The 17,540-nt window shown below is 38.6% G+C and overlaps 4 protein-coding genes across 4 annotated transcripts; 2 read left to right on the plus strand and 2 right to left on the minus strand.

Moving 5' to 3' along the window:
* Positions 1 to 1,893: 1,893 nt before the first annotated feature.
* Positions 1,894 to 2,412, minus strand: LOC140139285 (uncharacterized). Its single transcript, XM_072161068.1, has one exon. It carries the CDS (start codon positions 2,410 to 2,412, stop codon positions 1,894 to 1,896), a length of 519 nt encoding a protein of 172 aa, XP_072017169.1.
* Positions 2,413 to 6,685: 4,273 nt separating this feature from the next.
* LOC140139293 (uncharacterized) lies at positions 6,686 to 7,764 on the plus strand. The gene is given in 3 exon segments (XM_072161076.1): positions 6,686 to 6,963; positions 6,966 to 7,114; positions 7,521 to 7,764. Coding segments are annotated over 3 exon segments (468 nt in total). The 5' UTR covers positions 6,686 to 6,888.
* A 28-nt stretch (positions 7,765 to 7,792) lies between these two features.
* LOC140139301 (uncharacterized) lies at positions 7,793 to 11,396 on the plus strand. The gene is given in 4 exon segments (XM_072161083.1): positions 7,793 to 8,338; positions 8,341 to 8,391; positions 8,394 to 9,848; positions 10,621 to 11,396. Coding segments are annotated over 4 exon segments (2,637 nt in total). The 5' UTR covers positions 7,793 to 7,983.
* A 2,840-nt stretch (positions 11,397 to 14,236) lies between these two features.
* LOC140139309 (uncharacterized) lies at positions 14,237 to 15,265 on the minus strand. Its single transcript, XM_072161092.1, has one exon. It carries the CDS (start codon positions 15,263 to 15,265, stop codon positions 14,237 to 14,239), a length of 1,029 nt encoding a protein of 342 aa, XP_072017193.1.
* Positions 15,266 to 17,540: the final 2,275 nt, after the last annotated feature.

Below are 17,540 nucleotides of genomic sequence, written 5' to 3' on the forward strand. Positions count from 1 at the left end.
ATTCAAAATATAATAAACTTAACATTCATTATGCCTTTGCCGAAGATTGTACATTGCTGAAGATAGCTTACTGATCGTCCAGCATCAGTATCGGCAGTTGAGTTTCGCAGCACCCAATCTGAGTTTTGCTATCAAACACGGTAAGTGCCCTAATAGAAAAATTCCCTTTAAAAATGACATGCTGTGCCAAAGTTGACCTTTTTTTGGTTTTTGGTTGACATACATGTTGGTGTATACCATGTATTAATGCTAGCAACGTACAGATAGGCTTAGCCCTAGACTAGACTCGCTTGTCAGTCCTATATACGCCGTACCTATGTACCCTAGACTCGCGGCTTGCCAGTCCTATATAGGGCCAGGGGGATGACATTCTTATTCACGCTTTCATTTACAACGCAAACCTGTATCGAATCCTGAAGGTTTGGGACTAATGAAATGTCCGCACCCCGGTAGGCCTACTTATTAATCCCTGGTATATTTATTAGGTTTGTCAAGGCTATCACCACGATCCGTTTTGTAAAAATTCAAATATCAGCCCGCTGACAGAGAGAAGATATTCTTGAGAGGGCACTCTATTCACGCGGTTTCTTTTCCAACGCTTAAAGATCACGAATTTTGGTGGTTTGCAAATGAAAAGTGTCCGCACTATCATCGATTGATTACGTAACTGTTCTGAATAATTCATTAGGTTTTTCAATGCAAATCGTCTCGACCTATTAGTACATATTATCTGTATTATCAAGGTACTTGGAATAGCAATACGGTGAGTTCACTGAACTACGCCCTAATACTGATGGAGTTTTAATGGCGTTTAATGGCGTTAATCCTCTCCATACACAGATGAACAAATGCAATAGATGAAGGTCAGCACGTATGACCTCCTATGTGACATGTTATATGCGATGTACAAGAACCTGAATATCATAAAGATCAGTATTCGTTTGTGCATATGAACTGCACATTTACGTTGCTAAATATTAGCCTACTCATTATATATAATGACAAATATTGGTATTATGACAATACGGTATATAAACGACTAATAGATCCTACTATCATGGCGTCATGTCAATGCTCATCATATCCCGTATGTTTTAAAATTCATTCATATTTGAGACAAATTGCTGTGCCCATTTTATAGGTGCACAGGTAGATCCGTGTTTTTTTTAATTATTTTCATTTCCTTTTAATGAAAGTATTAAGGTTTCCACTGCACGTGGGCCACAAGGGTGATACCAATTTTAATGTTATATTTTCAAAACGAATACCGGTACGTGTTCCCGGTTGGCTCTATAGCGATTTCACAGAAAAGGTATTTCTAGTGCAATGCAGCGTCGGACTCTAGCTGAGAGCGTAGCCTAAGTCATTACGGACTCCAAGAAGGGCTCTCCATACACAAATGAACAAACACAAAGGAGGGTAGTCTCCTCCGTGACCAGCTTGATTTCGATGGAGCGGAACCAAATTGGCTGCAGAGGAGACGGGTCATTTTGCTATGCAAATGAGTTGAGTATCAAGCCCTGCCGCTGAGTTCAATGAACTACGCCCTGAAACCGATGGTGTAGTGCCCCATTAAAAGAAGCTCTCCATTCACAAATGTCAAATGAACAAATAGGACAAGGCCATTACCTGTGACCTGCTTATGTTATTTGAGGTCTTCTAAAGCTTAAAGCTTATGGGGACATTCCACCTGTGACCTCAAAAATCAGCACAAGACGGCTACGGTTTGCGGGACACTGTAAGAGAGCCTTGCTTACTTGCTTAAGTCGAGTGTTGTCCTCGAACTGTGATGGCCCTCCATATCTTCCTGTCTTGCATTGCTGTTACCATGTCAGTAGATTCAAGTCCTGTGTCTTGTCTTAGGATGTCGACAAATGTTAGGGCGGGTCTTCCTTATTTTCTTTTCCCATGCTTTGGAATCCAGTGCACCAATTTAGATACAGGTTCTGTCTTGCTTCTGAAGCAGTGGCCAGCAAACCGTGTCCTTCTTTCCCTGATCTTGTCTGATAACTTTGGGAGGTCACCATACAGCTCTTTGTTTGTCATATGCTGCTTCCAGTGGACATTACGCATTGCCCTCAACAGTCTGGTGTAACAGCCATCCAGCTCCTTTGCCAGTTTGGAAGTGACTGTCCATGCCTCACACCCATAGAGCAGTACTGATTCAACTGTTGCCGTAAATAGGCGTTGCTTGAGCCTTGTTGAGAGAGATGACTTCCAGATCTTAGCCATCCCATTACAAGCTCTCCAGGCTGCTGCTTTTCGGATTTTAACATCCTTTTCTGAGCTCTGCATCCATGCCCCAAGGTACTTGAAATTTGTGACCTCCTCAATCTGTGTTCCACTGTTTGTCTTGAGTGTGAGACCTTTGCTGTGGTTAAATGCCATGAACTTCGTTTTGCCAGCATTCATTCTCAGTCCGACCTTTCCTACTGATGTTTCTACCTCGCTGAGCAGCTTGCTAGCTTGATCTATTTCCTCTGACAATAATGCTATGTCATCGGCAAAATCGAAGTCAGTGACAAGTAAGAGAGCCAAAGGGAGGAGTACATCTGATCTGGTAACATGGAAGCCCACCCAAGGAAAACGAACCAAAGGACGTCCCAAGAAGACCTTTGTGGACCTGCTTCAACTAGACACAGGATACACAGTGGCAGAAATTGAGACCAGCATGCAGGACAGGCGGTTATGGCGAGCCATCATTGATGCCCGACAGCAAGAGTCGACGGAGTAAGAGTAAGAGTAAGTAAGTAAAGCTTAAAAGGGTATTTCGTGATCCACAACATTATCATAACGTTTATGTACTAAAAAGTTTTTGCAGATTAATTCGTTTAGCAAAGATATATATTAAATTTCGTTCTGGTATACCCACAGAATTAAAACTAATTCTGTGGGTATACCAGAACGAAATTACAACACAAAATCTCAAAAATATATTTAATTCACAAATTTAGTCCATTTTCGTACTGTCATGTCCTCTTCAGAGTCGAATAGAAATATGTACAAGCATAATATTTGACCCATATTTAATCCGATTCTTATGTTATACAAGGTGTCCCAAAAGTCTCGATACCATTTTGAAGCGTCATATCTTTCACTAGGATTTGTATTAAGTATAATGGAAGGAAATTTGTGTGATGATATCTGAGTATTTCTGTATTATTGTAAGTGCAACTTTCAAATCTGGACCTCACTACATTAAATTGACTGCTGTTTTATTCTTTTCTGGGTTATCGCATCTAATGAGGTGTCGAAATGCGCAGAAATAAATTCTGCTTCCAACGCATTTTACAGATTTGTAATACAATAGCCCGTTTTTGAATAATGGCCATTATTTTAAGGGGGGTTAGTTACCTTTTTGAGATGTTTATATTGTAACAGCCTGTATCCTGTGCACACAGTATGCCACATATATGCACGATATACATGTATGCTACATGTTACACTTCTCCGTAGTCAACTTGCACATTTTGCATACTATGGCTATTACATTAAAGCATACAATTCTGATTTGTATTAATTTGTGTGCAATTGATAGATTTTCACATATCTGATCTTTTCAGTCACTTTGGATTGCGGTTAACATTATTAACACGGGTCTCTATGTAAAACTAGGCCGATTTGGCCGAAATTGGTCATGAATGCATCTTTAAATAGATCTGTATTGCGATTGGTCGCCAAGATCTCGCTATAGTTTTAATCCTCCTGGCACTTTCCATTCTACAATCTGTAAAATTTGCGGCGCTTTGTCCTGGCGCGAAAGTTAAACTCTCACTTGGTGTATGGACGTACGTTAAGTGCGTCTTGTACTTCCATGCTTTATGCTTGCGGTTAAATTCGATTGCTAAATAAGAGACAGCGTATGTTAGAGACAAAGTCCCGGGGTAAAGTCCTGCTTAAAATCCAAAGTACATAGTCGGATTTTTTACTCGGGTTTTCGCGATCGATAAACTGGTAGATTCCAAAATCAGAATTGTGTAGTATTGAAGTGAGCCATTATAATTATACAAGATATGTTGCATTCAATAACATATGCCTACTTTTACTGCAACTAATTATATAAACTCTCTATGACCATTTTACTTTTGAACACTTTAATTTTAGTAAACATCAGTATAATTTTGAGTTCAACGGAATGCGTTCATCATGATTAATAATAACATATTTTTATTTATCAAAATTCGAGTATGGCATAGTCTAGCTACATGTCGCATTCCCACACTGACTGATACACAAAAATACAGCAAACTTTTAAGTTGTGACGAATTTCAAGTTATCATATTCAAAGCCCCACATTGAAAATTATTGTTTCCCATGCCCTGATAGTAACATGAGTAGGTGTATTTTACGTTCTGGTACACCAGAACGAAAATACAACACAGTGGCCTATGGACATGATGTAGCAGTGTAATACTAGGTATATCACCTCAAAAATAGGGGCATCAGAAACACGTTATTTAATGTTTCTACATGAATGACCTTTATTAAAGCATCATTAAAGCATCAAAAATATTTTTAAAAAGAATTCGGTCAATGCATTGTGATGTAGTGTCAATTTTAAGATGCTCATAAATGGAATGCAAATCTGCCACAAATTGCTATAATGACAAAATTGGCACATTTCGAGATTTTGAAGGTTTATTTGGACACTTGCTTGAAAAAGCAACGTTAATTTAAGTATTAAAGGTTAATTGCCTATCTTTTCTAACTTCGTCAAAGAAAACAAAATTAAAAAATCTATCATCGAAAAATTATAATAAATTAACCAAATATACTATTTTAGCAATCTGCAGACAAATTAAAGTTGAAAAAATGACTAAGTTCAGCTAATTAATATGCAAAATTGATGCCAAAAGAAAACCGTACATGATATCAGGGTGCGGATTTTTCGCACACATATGTATGCAAAGTTCTTTCAATTGATAACAAAAAATACACAAAAAGTAATCAATTATGCAAATTAGCTTATTACAGCTAATTATGTATTCATTATTTTATTAGGTAAATTAGGCATGAGTAATTTTGGTTTGTTTTTTCAATATTTAATGAAAGTCTTTTCATTCATCATAAATTTGTCAAGTATGAACCTGTTATGATGTTGAGTAAAGAATCTGCAGTTAATTACTTTAATATAATACAAAAAATACAAACTTTGACATTTTGACGGTGTCTGGAATAGAATTTAAATTTTTTCTGTAAATATGGTATGTGTCACCATTGCTCAAAGCCAAATCCGAAAAGTAAAAATAAAAATTCATTTGCAATGAGACTTTAAATTAACATTTTGTTATCTGGATTAACATGGGAAGATAAACAGTAAAATGAACAGCTACTCTACTATACCGCGTATACAAAAATGGTGTGGCCTTGGACACACACAATGGCTTAGAGCTATTGTGGTTTGGAATATTACTCCCTTTAAACACACTTAAAAAATGTTTTGTTTCAAATCGTTTTCCTCAAGTGTGCCATTCGTTGTCGACGGAAATACTTTACATGCTTAGAAAGATTAGTATTTCAGCTAAGTGGTGGTAGGTCTTGATTTTTTCAAAATGCCTATATTTATTGATTTATGAGGCATCTTCAACAATCCATAAAAACAGGTAGTAGCTCTTAAACGAAGCAATATTTATTTTAAAAAACCCGATGGTAGTCACAGAAAGGTTTCACACACCATATATCAAAAATTCAAACAATAATTGTGATAAATAGCACATATGAGGAAATTAATTTTTCGACATGGATGTTTGCCAAAATTGAACAACTTTCATGCGCGCGCTTTTTAATTTACTGTTATGCTTGCATGCACAGTGTGGCAGAAGTATTGTGCAGCCACTGTGACATGCCTAGTAATACACATAATCATGCATAACTCGCAAAATCGGAATCAACTGAAATTTTGGGAATAAGCTTTTTTCGTGAAAAAAATTAATGTTATACAAAGAGGATGCTAGGATCACAAAATGCCCCTTTTACACTCTATCGTGTATGAATACTGTCCAGGGACAGTGATTTGGTAGTATGCACCCTTGCAACACAAATTGCGCAGCGTTTTCTTTACTAAAATGAATGCTATGCAACATAACTTATTTTGTTAGTATGTAAAATTGTATTCGACACCGGGTGGGATCCCGGGGTGCAGACCGAGACCCTTTAATGATGAACTCTTTTCTGTTATTACCTCAGTAACTACCAAAAGATAGTTATTATATAGAACTTTATATATCCGATTAAAATGTTGTCGGCAGGGGTTGTGAATTATTGCAGAATAGAGAGCTTGCGATTTCCAAACGTACGTATCGTACGCCCATACGCTCACATGAGAGTGATTTTGAATAGATGCACGTGTGTACACTCTAAGAAATAAAGATTCTAGATAGAAACTTTTTTGTCCTCTCCGGAGAACCCTCCCTCTTGAACCTCTAAAAAGGTTCTTTAATTTTGGAGAACCCTTAAAGGTTCTCTAAAGAACTGAAAACGGTTCTGTATCACATTTTGGGGTCATTTTTGATGGTTTTGGAACCATTTTTTGGTTCTTTAGAGAACCTATAAGGATTCACCTGAGAGGACAACTTTAGAACCTATTTAGTTCCTTTATTTCGTAGAGTGTATGATACGTACCTTTGGAAATCGCAACCTCTCTAATATGATCAAAACACTTCGACAGTACAGTTAGCAAAATGAAAATATGTGCGTTTGAGCGCCCTCGGCGAATTAGCATATATTTATTTTCTTCACGTTACGTCATAATGAATGACTTGGGTGTGCGCCGGGGCGTGTTAGTGTTTGGTAGTCACTTCAGGTTGGTAGCACCACGCAGCACACACGCTTTTTCAATATCCCGGTTCCGTCTCAGCTTCAGTGACGTGGCATTGGTGTTAGGCCTATATGAATATGACGGCCGCAACGAAAGAAGACATTCAAGAGTTACTGAATCAGTTCAAAAGTAGCCAAGCAGAGCTAAAAGTTCGTTTACAGAGTCACTACAGTCAGCAAAGGAGGAATTTTGGCAAGAAAATAAGAAAACAGCGGAGTGTTTTGAAAAGAAGTTGGCGACGGCCTCTGAGACAAAGTGGAAAAGAGAAGGAAATAAACGGCAGTACGAGTTTAACCAGTTAAGTTTTCGTTCCGTTTCTGTGGTACTTAAAATGATTAAATTTATTAGAAGGATAATTCAATTATTATCATGTTTAATAAGAAATGGTTGGCAGCAGCTTTTCTGGTCAGTTTAATGGGTCCAATGGACCGTGTCACAGTGGACCGTGTAATATCAATAGGTCTGTTCTGTGTGCAAGGTTAACAATAGCAAAAGGGCAGTGATACGCGTGGCTCACCTTTTATAGAAATTTAGTTCAATTGGTATGAGCTAATGTGTCCGAGTAAAAAGAAAATCATCCAGCGTGGAAATGTATTTAATTATCTCAATTGTTTGATTGGCGCGAAATGTGCGATTTGGCGCGTATATGATCTGATATGAATTGTCTCTAATAAGTGTTACGTGTTATTTACTTGTAATATAGATCTGTTGACGACCTAATAACCAAGGCCATTGATGACCCAGTTGATGGTAAGGTGCACCTACTTAAAGCGAGAGATACCATCGGTACAAGGCAGAAGTTTATAAGACTGGCTGACATCAGCGAGCATGGGTGGGCGACCGTGTCAGAGTATGAAACCAATGAGTTGGCAGCTGATGAGGATGATCACAAAAGAATTCAACGGGCCGAATATCGAGCAGGAAAAGATCAAGCAGAAGCAAGCTAGCAAGCAAGCGGCAAAAAGTTCAAAAAGATGGCGGCGCTTCCGTGGGTGGTGGTTTTGGTATGCCTGGTTCTTCTAGTCAGCTTTTTCGTGCAGGAGGGTCCTTCACTGGGCCCATCAGCAGGCAAGGCAAAGGCAGTTGCTACTTCTGTGGGAAGTTCGGCCACTGGAGAGAAAGTTGTCCAGCCAGACGGCAGCAGTTTAGTACAAACCAGCCGCAAAATGCAGGAGGCATCTAAAGTAAATAGAGCTAAAGTTAAGTATGATAATTCATGTAGCGTAGATGAATGTGTCTGTATTTCAGATGATATAGTATTTGATTATGCAGATTATGAGAGAAGCGAAGGTAATATTGCGATCAAGGTTTCAGGTAGGCTAAAAAGCCACGCCCAGTTTTGGCGGGAAATTGGGGCACCACAGTTTATAATGGAAACTATTGAAAACGGATATGTAATTCCTTTTTATGACGAGCCTCCGATGCAATCATCCAAGAATAACAGGTCTGCGTATAATAATCACGAATTTGTGTCTGAGGCCATATCTGAGCTGGTAAAATTGGGGTCTGTAGAAATTTGTCAATCTCCCCACACGTTATTAACCCACTCACTGTTTCTATTCAGCCAAACGGAAAAAGAGGCTAATTCTTGACCTGAGGATGGTAAACAAGTTCATTCGCAAGCAATCTGTTAAGTTTGAGGATATGAGAACAGCACTGCTGTTTCTTAGGAAAGGTGGTTTCATGTTCAAATTTGACTTGAAGTCCGGGTATCATCATATAGAGATTCACCCTATGCATAGAAAATTCTTGGGATTCTCATGGAATCTCAATGGTAAAGTGCGTTATTTTAGATTTTCGTGCCTGGCATTTGGTTTGAGTTCGGCTCCATTCATTTTTACTAAAATAGTTCGACCGTTGGTAAAGAAGTGGAGAAGCGAAGGCAAGGCAATTGTAGTATTTCTAGATGATGGTCTAGGTTTTGGTGGGTCTGTAGATAAAGCAAAAGAGGCTAGTGATAGTATTAAAGCCTATCTGATTAAATCTGGATTTGTGCCGAATATCCAGAAGTCGATTTGGAACCCAACAATAACATTAGAGTGGTTGGGATATGATATTGATCTAGAATCGGGTGCATTTGGGGTCACCGGAAGAAGAGTTCAAGACATCCATCAAAGTACTACCACTATTCTTAACTACAAAGACAATAGTGGGAATTTAAATGTGAAGGCTAGACTTCTGGCTAGTGTGGCGGGAAAAATTGTTTCCACTAGCCTGGCAGTTGGAAATATAGCAAGATTAATGACGAAATCTTTACATGTCTGTGTAGAAGGTAAAGAAAACTGGGAATCCTTTGTTTGTGTGTCGGAAGAAGCCATTAATGAGTTAGAGTTTTGGCGGGAAAATATTCGTACTCTCAATTGTGCAAAAGTAGAACCGAAAACAGCAGCATCTAAAATAGTATATTCAGATGCAAGTAGCACTGGCTACGGTGGGTATGTAGTAGATATGTCAGATGATATTGCTCATGGGCAATGGAATCAAGTTGATGCAAGACGAAGCTCGGCATGGAGAGAGCTTAAGGCCGTAGAAATGGTCATGGCTTCATTTGTCAAGAAGCTTGGGAATCATGTTGTGAAATGGTTTACGGATAACCAAAGTGTTGCAGCGATAGCAACAAAAGGCAGTATGAAAACTGATTTACAAGAAATTGCTTTGAACATTTTCAGAATTTGTGTCCAAGATAATATATCTTTAGAAGTGGAATGGGTCCCTAGATCAGACAATGAAAGAGCTGATTATATCAGTCGCATTATTGATGCTGATGATTGGGCTATCTCAGATTATATATTTGAGAAATTGGACAAAAGATGGGGTCCTCATACAATAGACAGATTTGCCAGTTTTTACAATGCAAAGTTGCCAAGATTCGATTCGAGGTTTTGGAACCCAGGTTGTGAGAATATAGACGCATTTACTGTGGATTGGTCTAATGAAAATAACTGGTTAGTGCCACCTATCCACCTCATTCCAAGAGTCCTATTTCACATGATGCGTTCGGGGCAGCAGGAACTCTTATTTGCCCTCAGTGGTATTCGGCCCCTTTTTGGCCGATATTGTTCCCAGATGGACAGACTCCTATAGTTGGAGTGGTGGATATACAGGAATTACAGTATTTTCCTGGTATGTTTGTAAATGGCAGATACAATAACGAGCAGTTCGTTAAACAAATAGCCAGAAGTGCTATTCTGGCGGTAAGAGTCCAGTTTTAATCGAATGCGTTGAGCAAAATCGGTTGGATTTGAAATCCTAATAAATTTGATATTTTAAGAGAAACATATTCTGTAAATTGAGTATGCCATGATATTGGTAATGAGTTTTCGAGGAAATACAAAGAACTTTATATAAATGAAATGCAACAAATATCAAAGCTTGCAACGAAGATAGTTACATGCTAATATAGCAGGAATTTATGAAGATTGATTTGGTACTCAATGCGTGAAGGACGGCATTGACAAGAAGTGAAAATTAGTAAGTAGGTAGAGTAATCAGACAATGTTAGAAATATTAGTAGGCCTAAATACATTTGACTGCGGAATTCTTAAAAATTGTTTTCATTTCATTTGCAGGTAATCTTCCAGAGTGGTATATGGTCAGATGCGGGATACGAAGAGCATGATGAACTGAACAAATTAGCATCAGAATTGCCTGGTGTGACATTAAACTCTAGAGCCGATTCAACTATAAAACAATATGGGGGAGCATTTTGCAATTGGTGCACATGGGCTGACAGATTTGGAAAGTCAAAATTCCAGCGGATCCCTATTATGTTTCATTATATCTCATTCATGTCAGTCATTCAGCCAACACACCAGCACCTATTTTGAAAGCCACTGCTGCTATTTCATGGGCTCATAAATTGGCAGGGAGTTCAGATCCTTGTCTTTCTCCAATTGTTAAGAATGCTGCTGAGGGTTTGAAACGTAAATTAGCATCTCCTACCGTTAAAAAGGAGCCTATAACAGCAGAAATTCTGGTTAAAGTATATGATCACTATTGTGCAGATTTGTCCATCAAGAATTTGCTTACTATTAGAACTGTAACAATGTGCTTGATAGCTTATGCAGGGTTTCTCCGTTTTGATGAACTTTCTGAGATAAAAAGAGAGCATATAACATTTGAGTTATCACATATGTCAATTCTGATTCCTTCTAGCAAGACGGACATTTATAGGCAAGGTAAATCAGTTATTATAGCACGTCTGAGATCAAGAGTTTGTCCTGTTCGTATGTTACAGAAGTATTTAGAGTTAGCTCAGGTCCAAGATTCATGTTCATTCATTTTCAGGAGTTTGTCTGCCACAAAAATGGGTTACAAATTGCGCAAGGATAACCGACCAATGTCATATACTAGAGTTCGCGAAGTCATTTTGGATGCGCTCAAGCCAATAGTTGGCGACACATCAAAATTTGGTGTCCATAGCCTGCGTTCAGGGGGTGCCACAGAGGCAGCCAATGCGGGGGTGCCTGAAAGATTATTTAAGAGGCACGGCAGATGGAGGTCCGATTCAGCCAAAGATGGCTATGTCAAGGAAAGTTTACCAAAATTGCTTTCAGTTTCCCAATCGTTGGGATTGTAGATTTCCCTGACTTTTACTTCATTGAGCTCACGATTCGCTGTGGCCGGTGCAAATAAATACCAACACAACGCAAGCTTATGTATTAAAAAGTGTTTTATTGGCGGGCATTGGTGTCGTTCTTTGGGAGTATAGTGGAGAAATGAAAATATGTGCGTTTGAGCGCCCTCGGCGAATTAGCATATATTTATTTTCTTCACGTTACGTCATAATGAATGACTTGGGTGTGCGCCGGGGCGTGTTAGTGTTTGGTAGTCACTTCAGGTTGGTAGCACCACGCAGCACACACGCTTTTTTCAATTTTTTTTGTTAAATCCAAAAAATTTTAATGTGTATTTTTAAAAGGTTTTGCCTCCGTCGGTTATCCAGGGTGGGTATTTGACTGATTGTTCGGGGAGGAAAGAATTCAATCATCAGGTTGACATGAGGTAGAAAGCCAGGGTCATCGTACGTTCTCAATTTTTCTCCAAAAATAGTAATCGGGAGTTTTTTCAAGAGTTTTCGTAGCCCGCTCCTACCGCGATTGTTTTCTTTTAGGCTTTAGGCTTCCCCATTGTATTAGTCTAGGATCCCACTGCATTGTTTGTACAAGTAGAGTAAGAAAAAAGATTCACAATTATAATAATTGTGCCTGCTCTCATTGAGCTCACGATTCGCTGTGGCCGGTGCAAATAAATACCAACACAACGCAAGCTTATGTATTAAAAAGTGTTTTATTGGCGGGCATTGGTGTCGTTCTTTGGGAGTATAGTGGAGAACAAGACATTTTTGAGTGACAAAAACCAAGTGAAAATTAACTCACTAGAGAGCTTGTGGAATGAAGTTACTGGAACTTTAACGGCAACTTCAAAAATATCGATTCGATTTCTTGCTCAACTTCACTTCAACGCGAACGTCAGATTGGTTTCTGTACCAACAGCGTCTTGTTGTTTAAACTAGGGGAAGTGTATCAATGGGTGATCAAAAGAAGGGTATGTAAAAGCGACTGCATCAAATTTCTCCCTTTTGTTTGCTGAAGTGGTTAGTTGGTAACACTTATTACAATAGGCGCTTAGTTTGAATAAGCATGGATTACATCTCTTGGCGATGACCAATGCAATGGGAATTAGGCCTATGTTATGAGCTATACGCTAATAGTATACTTCTAAACATGTTTCAATTAAATATTCTTGTGATATGCCTATATTATTGTCCCGGATTATTATAAGAAAAGCTCAATTATTATTCCAGTAAACGTCAGCTTTGTTAATTTTATATTTCCATCAGGACACAAGCCCATTTTATCTGTTTGCTCTCCCTAGCCCCCCCATCACCACCTCTCCATATCATCCTCTCCCTCCATCTATTCATCTATCCTCACTTTCCCACTCCCCAGTAGCGTTGCCAGGAGTTTTCTTTTAGGAGGGCAAGGACTCCTCTTTGCATTCTGATCGAATTAAATATATCTCCCCGAATGATCCTCATTTTGTTCTTTAAAAACTCCCAGAATTTTGAATTTCAACTAACATATTTCTGGATGCTCCTTTTCTGACATTCTTATTTTTTGTAACAAATAGGCCTCCTCTTTTAATAATGAATAATTTGGTTGACATACAATACCGTACCCATAGGCCTATAATATGCATATAATAGCGTGGCACATGTTAGACCAGCTTTCTGCTGAATTGGGGTACATAATGTAGGCCTAAATGAATAAAATAATAATTAAATAAAATACCTGAACAGTACAAACATATTTGGTTATATATAGAGGTGTAATTATAAGACACGCAACGTTGTAAAGACATTTTCACAGTAGCTGCAATTCGCAGAAGTTCACAACACTGCTGGGTCGCGTAAATCAGTCCATTTTACTGGAACTTAATCCCCTTGGCGTTGAAGTCAAGCCAAAAACTTGGTTCCGCAAGCTGATTTGGTGTACGTCATGAGCACACACAAATGTATATATCAAGTGTGACGTTTGGAACAAAATTTATTTTGATCTAATTCAATCAGTAGTTTTTAGCATCATGTGGCATGTTTTTTACCCAAACCAAATTAGATTTCCAATAATTGGTCTATTAACTAGACAATACATAAGTGGTAATTATGTAGTCTATGAGGAAATATGCAAACCATTGTTTTAATTATGACGTATTTTCATCATAATTTACGGCACACTATAGATTCTGGCGTTAACTTTAACTTCAAGCGGCTTTAATGGCAGAGTGGTTTTGAATACATAATCCTCTATAATCCTCTGACGTTAAAGTTAAAGTTAAAGTAACTCCATTTCGCAAGCTCTCTACTACAATATTTCGTCCTTCACGTCGGAGGACTTCATCAGGTATGACTGATATGGTCATCTGATCCACTTTCCCGGGAGATGGGTTTCCGGTTGGGCTTAGACTCTTTCGCAGTCTTCAAAAGCGGATCATATACGTGCTAAGGAAATATGTGCCCTCCTCTCTGTTTAAGGTCTTGCTCCCCCTTCTTCTAATCTCCATGGCTTCTCGAACTTCTCTAGCCTTCTTGTTGTGCTCCCGCCCAAGGAGCTTTGAATCATCCCAATTGATAACGTGGTTTGCCCGGGCAACATGATCAGAAATTGCTGATTTGGTCTGTTCTTTTCTGATAACTTGCGCGTTCAGATCGAGTGTACTTTTTGTTAGTGGCCTTATTGACTTCAGCTTTGTGTTCTGACATCCTGGTTCCAAACATGCGAGATGTTTCACCGACATAGGACTGATCGCAGTTTTGGCATCCAATTTCATAGATACAATTGCCTGTTTTTTCTTTCTCGCGTTTGTCCTTCGGGTGTACTAAGATACGCCTGAGAGTTTGGTGAGGTTTCATGGCCGTATCTACCTTAATAATAGATAGATGATAACTCCCATTTTTTGATGGAGAGGATGCTCGGAATTGAAATCAAGATACTGATCAGTATGGGTGGGTTTTCTGTACACAAGGAGTTTTATGGAGCCGTCTGGTTTTCTGATAATAAGTGTGTCCAAGAAAGGAATTTTTCCATCTTTCTCTTTTTCGAAAGTAAATTTAATGCTGTCTGTTGGGTCTATTGTATTGAGATGGTCCGTTAGATTTTGCACTTGACCGTTGTTGATTATTTCAAGAACATCGTCGACATATCGGCGCCAGAGCCGCGGCTTACAATCTATAGGCGCGGTCGCAATTGCCTGTTGTTCAAGGAACTCCATAAACAAATTTGCTATGATAGGGGTGACCGGACTGCCCATCGCGGCACCAAAACGCTGTCTATAAACATTGCCTCGGAATTCAAAATATGTGGTGGTCAAGATAAATTCCAGGAGCTCTACGATGTCCTCAACATCGAGTTTTGTGCGCTTATTCAGATCTTTATCTGCGACGAGTCTTTGTTTGATAATATCTAGTGTCTCTTTGATAGGTGTGTTCGTGAAAAGAGAGACAACATCGTGGGAATTGAATATTTCGTTCTCTTCTATGTAAACGCCACTAAGTTCCTCCGCTAAATCTTTTGAGTTTTTCACATGATGTTCTGTGTTTCCAACAAGTGGGTTCAGTAAATCAGCTAAAGCTTTCGACGTTTCGTACCCAAGGGAGTCCGTGTAATCCACTATGGGCCGAATAGGATTGCCTGGTTTGTGAATTTTAGTGGTGCAATATAATCTCGGAGTATTGGCCGTGGTAGGATATAAGAGCCTATACTGAGCATCATCAATTTTCTTTTCTTTCTGGAGTCTAGTGAGGATGGCTATTAACTTGCGTTTATACTTGGCAGTGGGATCGCCTTTTAGTGTTTCATAAGTCTTATCATCTTTCAACATTTCATGTATTTTTTCCTCATAATCTTCCTTATCGAGTACAACAGTTGACCTGCCTTTATCAGCGCCCATAACAAGAATGGAATCATTTTTCTTTAAAGACTTAATCGCCGCCCTTTCTTCTTTTGAAACATTGGACTGGGGAGGCTTTGCATTCCGGAGCACACCTACAACTTCAGCTCTCAAGGCTGCACGATCATTAGCGGAAATATAACTACACGCTTTCTCGGTGGCTACAATGAATTCTTCATTTGGTATATGTTCACAACTTACCGCGAAGTTCAAGCCTTTCTGCAAAAGTTTCTCCTCCGGTTGGGTTAATTTGTGCTTGGACAGATTTGTCACCCATTTCTTAAGTTGGTTTCCTGACAGGTCTACATTGTCATGGTGTTTTAACGGTGATATTTTTCTCTCATTTCCGTCTTTCAAACGCTCGAGCTTCGTAATTTGACGGCTTTTGCATTTTTCATTTTCCGTCACACGTGCATTGTTTACATGAAACTCAACTTGCGATTTCACTTCCGGTTCAAGTGTTTCTAATTCTTTGTTTATGGCGACGTGTTTTTTTTAAGGAAACTAATTTATTACTGATCACGCGAATGCGTTCCCGAACAAGTTCTTTTTCCGCCTTTTCAATGATCTTTTCAGTCTAGGGCATTTCAGTTTCAGGCTTACCGGCGTTAGATTTAGATCCTTGCAGCGGTGCGTGAAAGTCAGATGATTTTTGTGTCTAGAGATTTTCTTGTTTACATTTTCCAAATCACGTATCTTCTTGACCGTTGGTTGACCGTGTAAATTTCTAACTTCATTGAATAAGTTCATCAGGTTTGTAGATTAAATAAACAAGACATTTTCCTCCGACGTGAGGACGAAAACCATTGTGAAAGTTAACTCACTACAATATTTCGTCCTCCGAAAACGAAATATTGTGTCTTGTTTATTTAATCTACAAACCTGATGAACTTATTCAATGAAGTACAGTTAGTGTCTTGTTATAATATTTTAAAAATGTTTAATCAAATACTTTCTATTCTTCTTTCAGTTTCCACATCAGTCCATCTCATTTTACGAACACCATGGAGTGGAGAGTGCATTCCGTTTGCATGCTAAGTGGATTGAAGTATCTCATGGTTTGTATAGTCTCTGTCATTTTGGTCATTGGCTTCTCTGAACAGCTGTTGTTTTCTACACATCTGACATGGCAACCTGTTGACCGTAGTTCAGTGAGAGAGATTCAGCATGAAGTCCACAATTCACTATCAACCATTGACAACAGACCCCTTCTAGTACTAGGCATATTATCAGCAGATCTAAACAGTGACTTTAGGAACGCCTCACGTTCCACGTGGCTTTCTACTGTATCTATTTTGCAAGATACGATTCCTTTCAGAATAATCTACAAATTTCTTCTCGATCAACCAACAAATGATACAATCGTAGAAAATGATAAATATAACGATATTTTATTCCTAAATGATACACACCAAGGACGAGCCGTGAAATTTGGATATAAATTATACGTTTGGTATAAGTACATTTATGAAACATATCCAGAAGCATTACTTGTGGCCAAACTAGATGATGATGTTTTTCTATGCGTCCCACAGTTGTTAAAACGACTAAATGAACTCAAATCAACGAAGTTATACTACGGTTTGGCACATGAAAACAAAAAAGCAACACCTACAGGTATAGCATGTATAGATGAAATGTTTGTGGTTGTAGGTAAAGACTTGTCAGAAAGAATCGCAAGACGTAAATATTGCGCGGAACAATGCAACGCAACAATAGATTTGATTGATACTAATTATGGTGGTTCATCTTTGGGATCTTGGCTGTCAATATACGATGACGTCGACTTTCAACCAGATAACAATAGGATTATTCATAGGCCTATAGGTCGTGGTTTGAACTCCGAAACAAGCGTCCTGGAAAACATAAAGCCAGATTTTTGTTCGAAATATGTCATTCACCATAAATCATCTGTACAAGTAATGAAACAACTTCATGAATACAAACCAGTACTAGTATCTGATGCCGTGACTGGGTCAATTTTTCGGGTGATATCGTACAGAAACTGCTTCCAATGCCATCATTAACAACACATCACAACGCTTTTGCAATCATGGACAAGATGCCAGGGTGCGATAATTGGGCTGTTGTTACGACGATTAACTATCCTACAAAAGCTGTAAAAAGCATGGCATCCCTTCCTAACTGGTGCTTAGTGATAGTAGCTGACACCAAAACACCACTAGAAAGTACATACCTTTCTAAAATCGGAATGAAAAATAACTCAAATTATTCAAAAATAATATAAATATCTTTCGGTGAAGGAACAAACTAT

Source organism: Amphiura filiformis, chromosome 2 (genome assembly GCF_039555335.1).
Source record: "Amphiura filiformis chromosome 2, Afil_fr2py, whole genome shotgun sequence".
In the NCBI taxonomy this organism is placed as follows: domain Eukaryota; kingdom Metazoa; phylum Echinodermata; class Ophiuroidea; order Amphilepidida; family Amphiuridae; genus Amphiura; species Amphiura filiformis.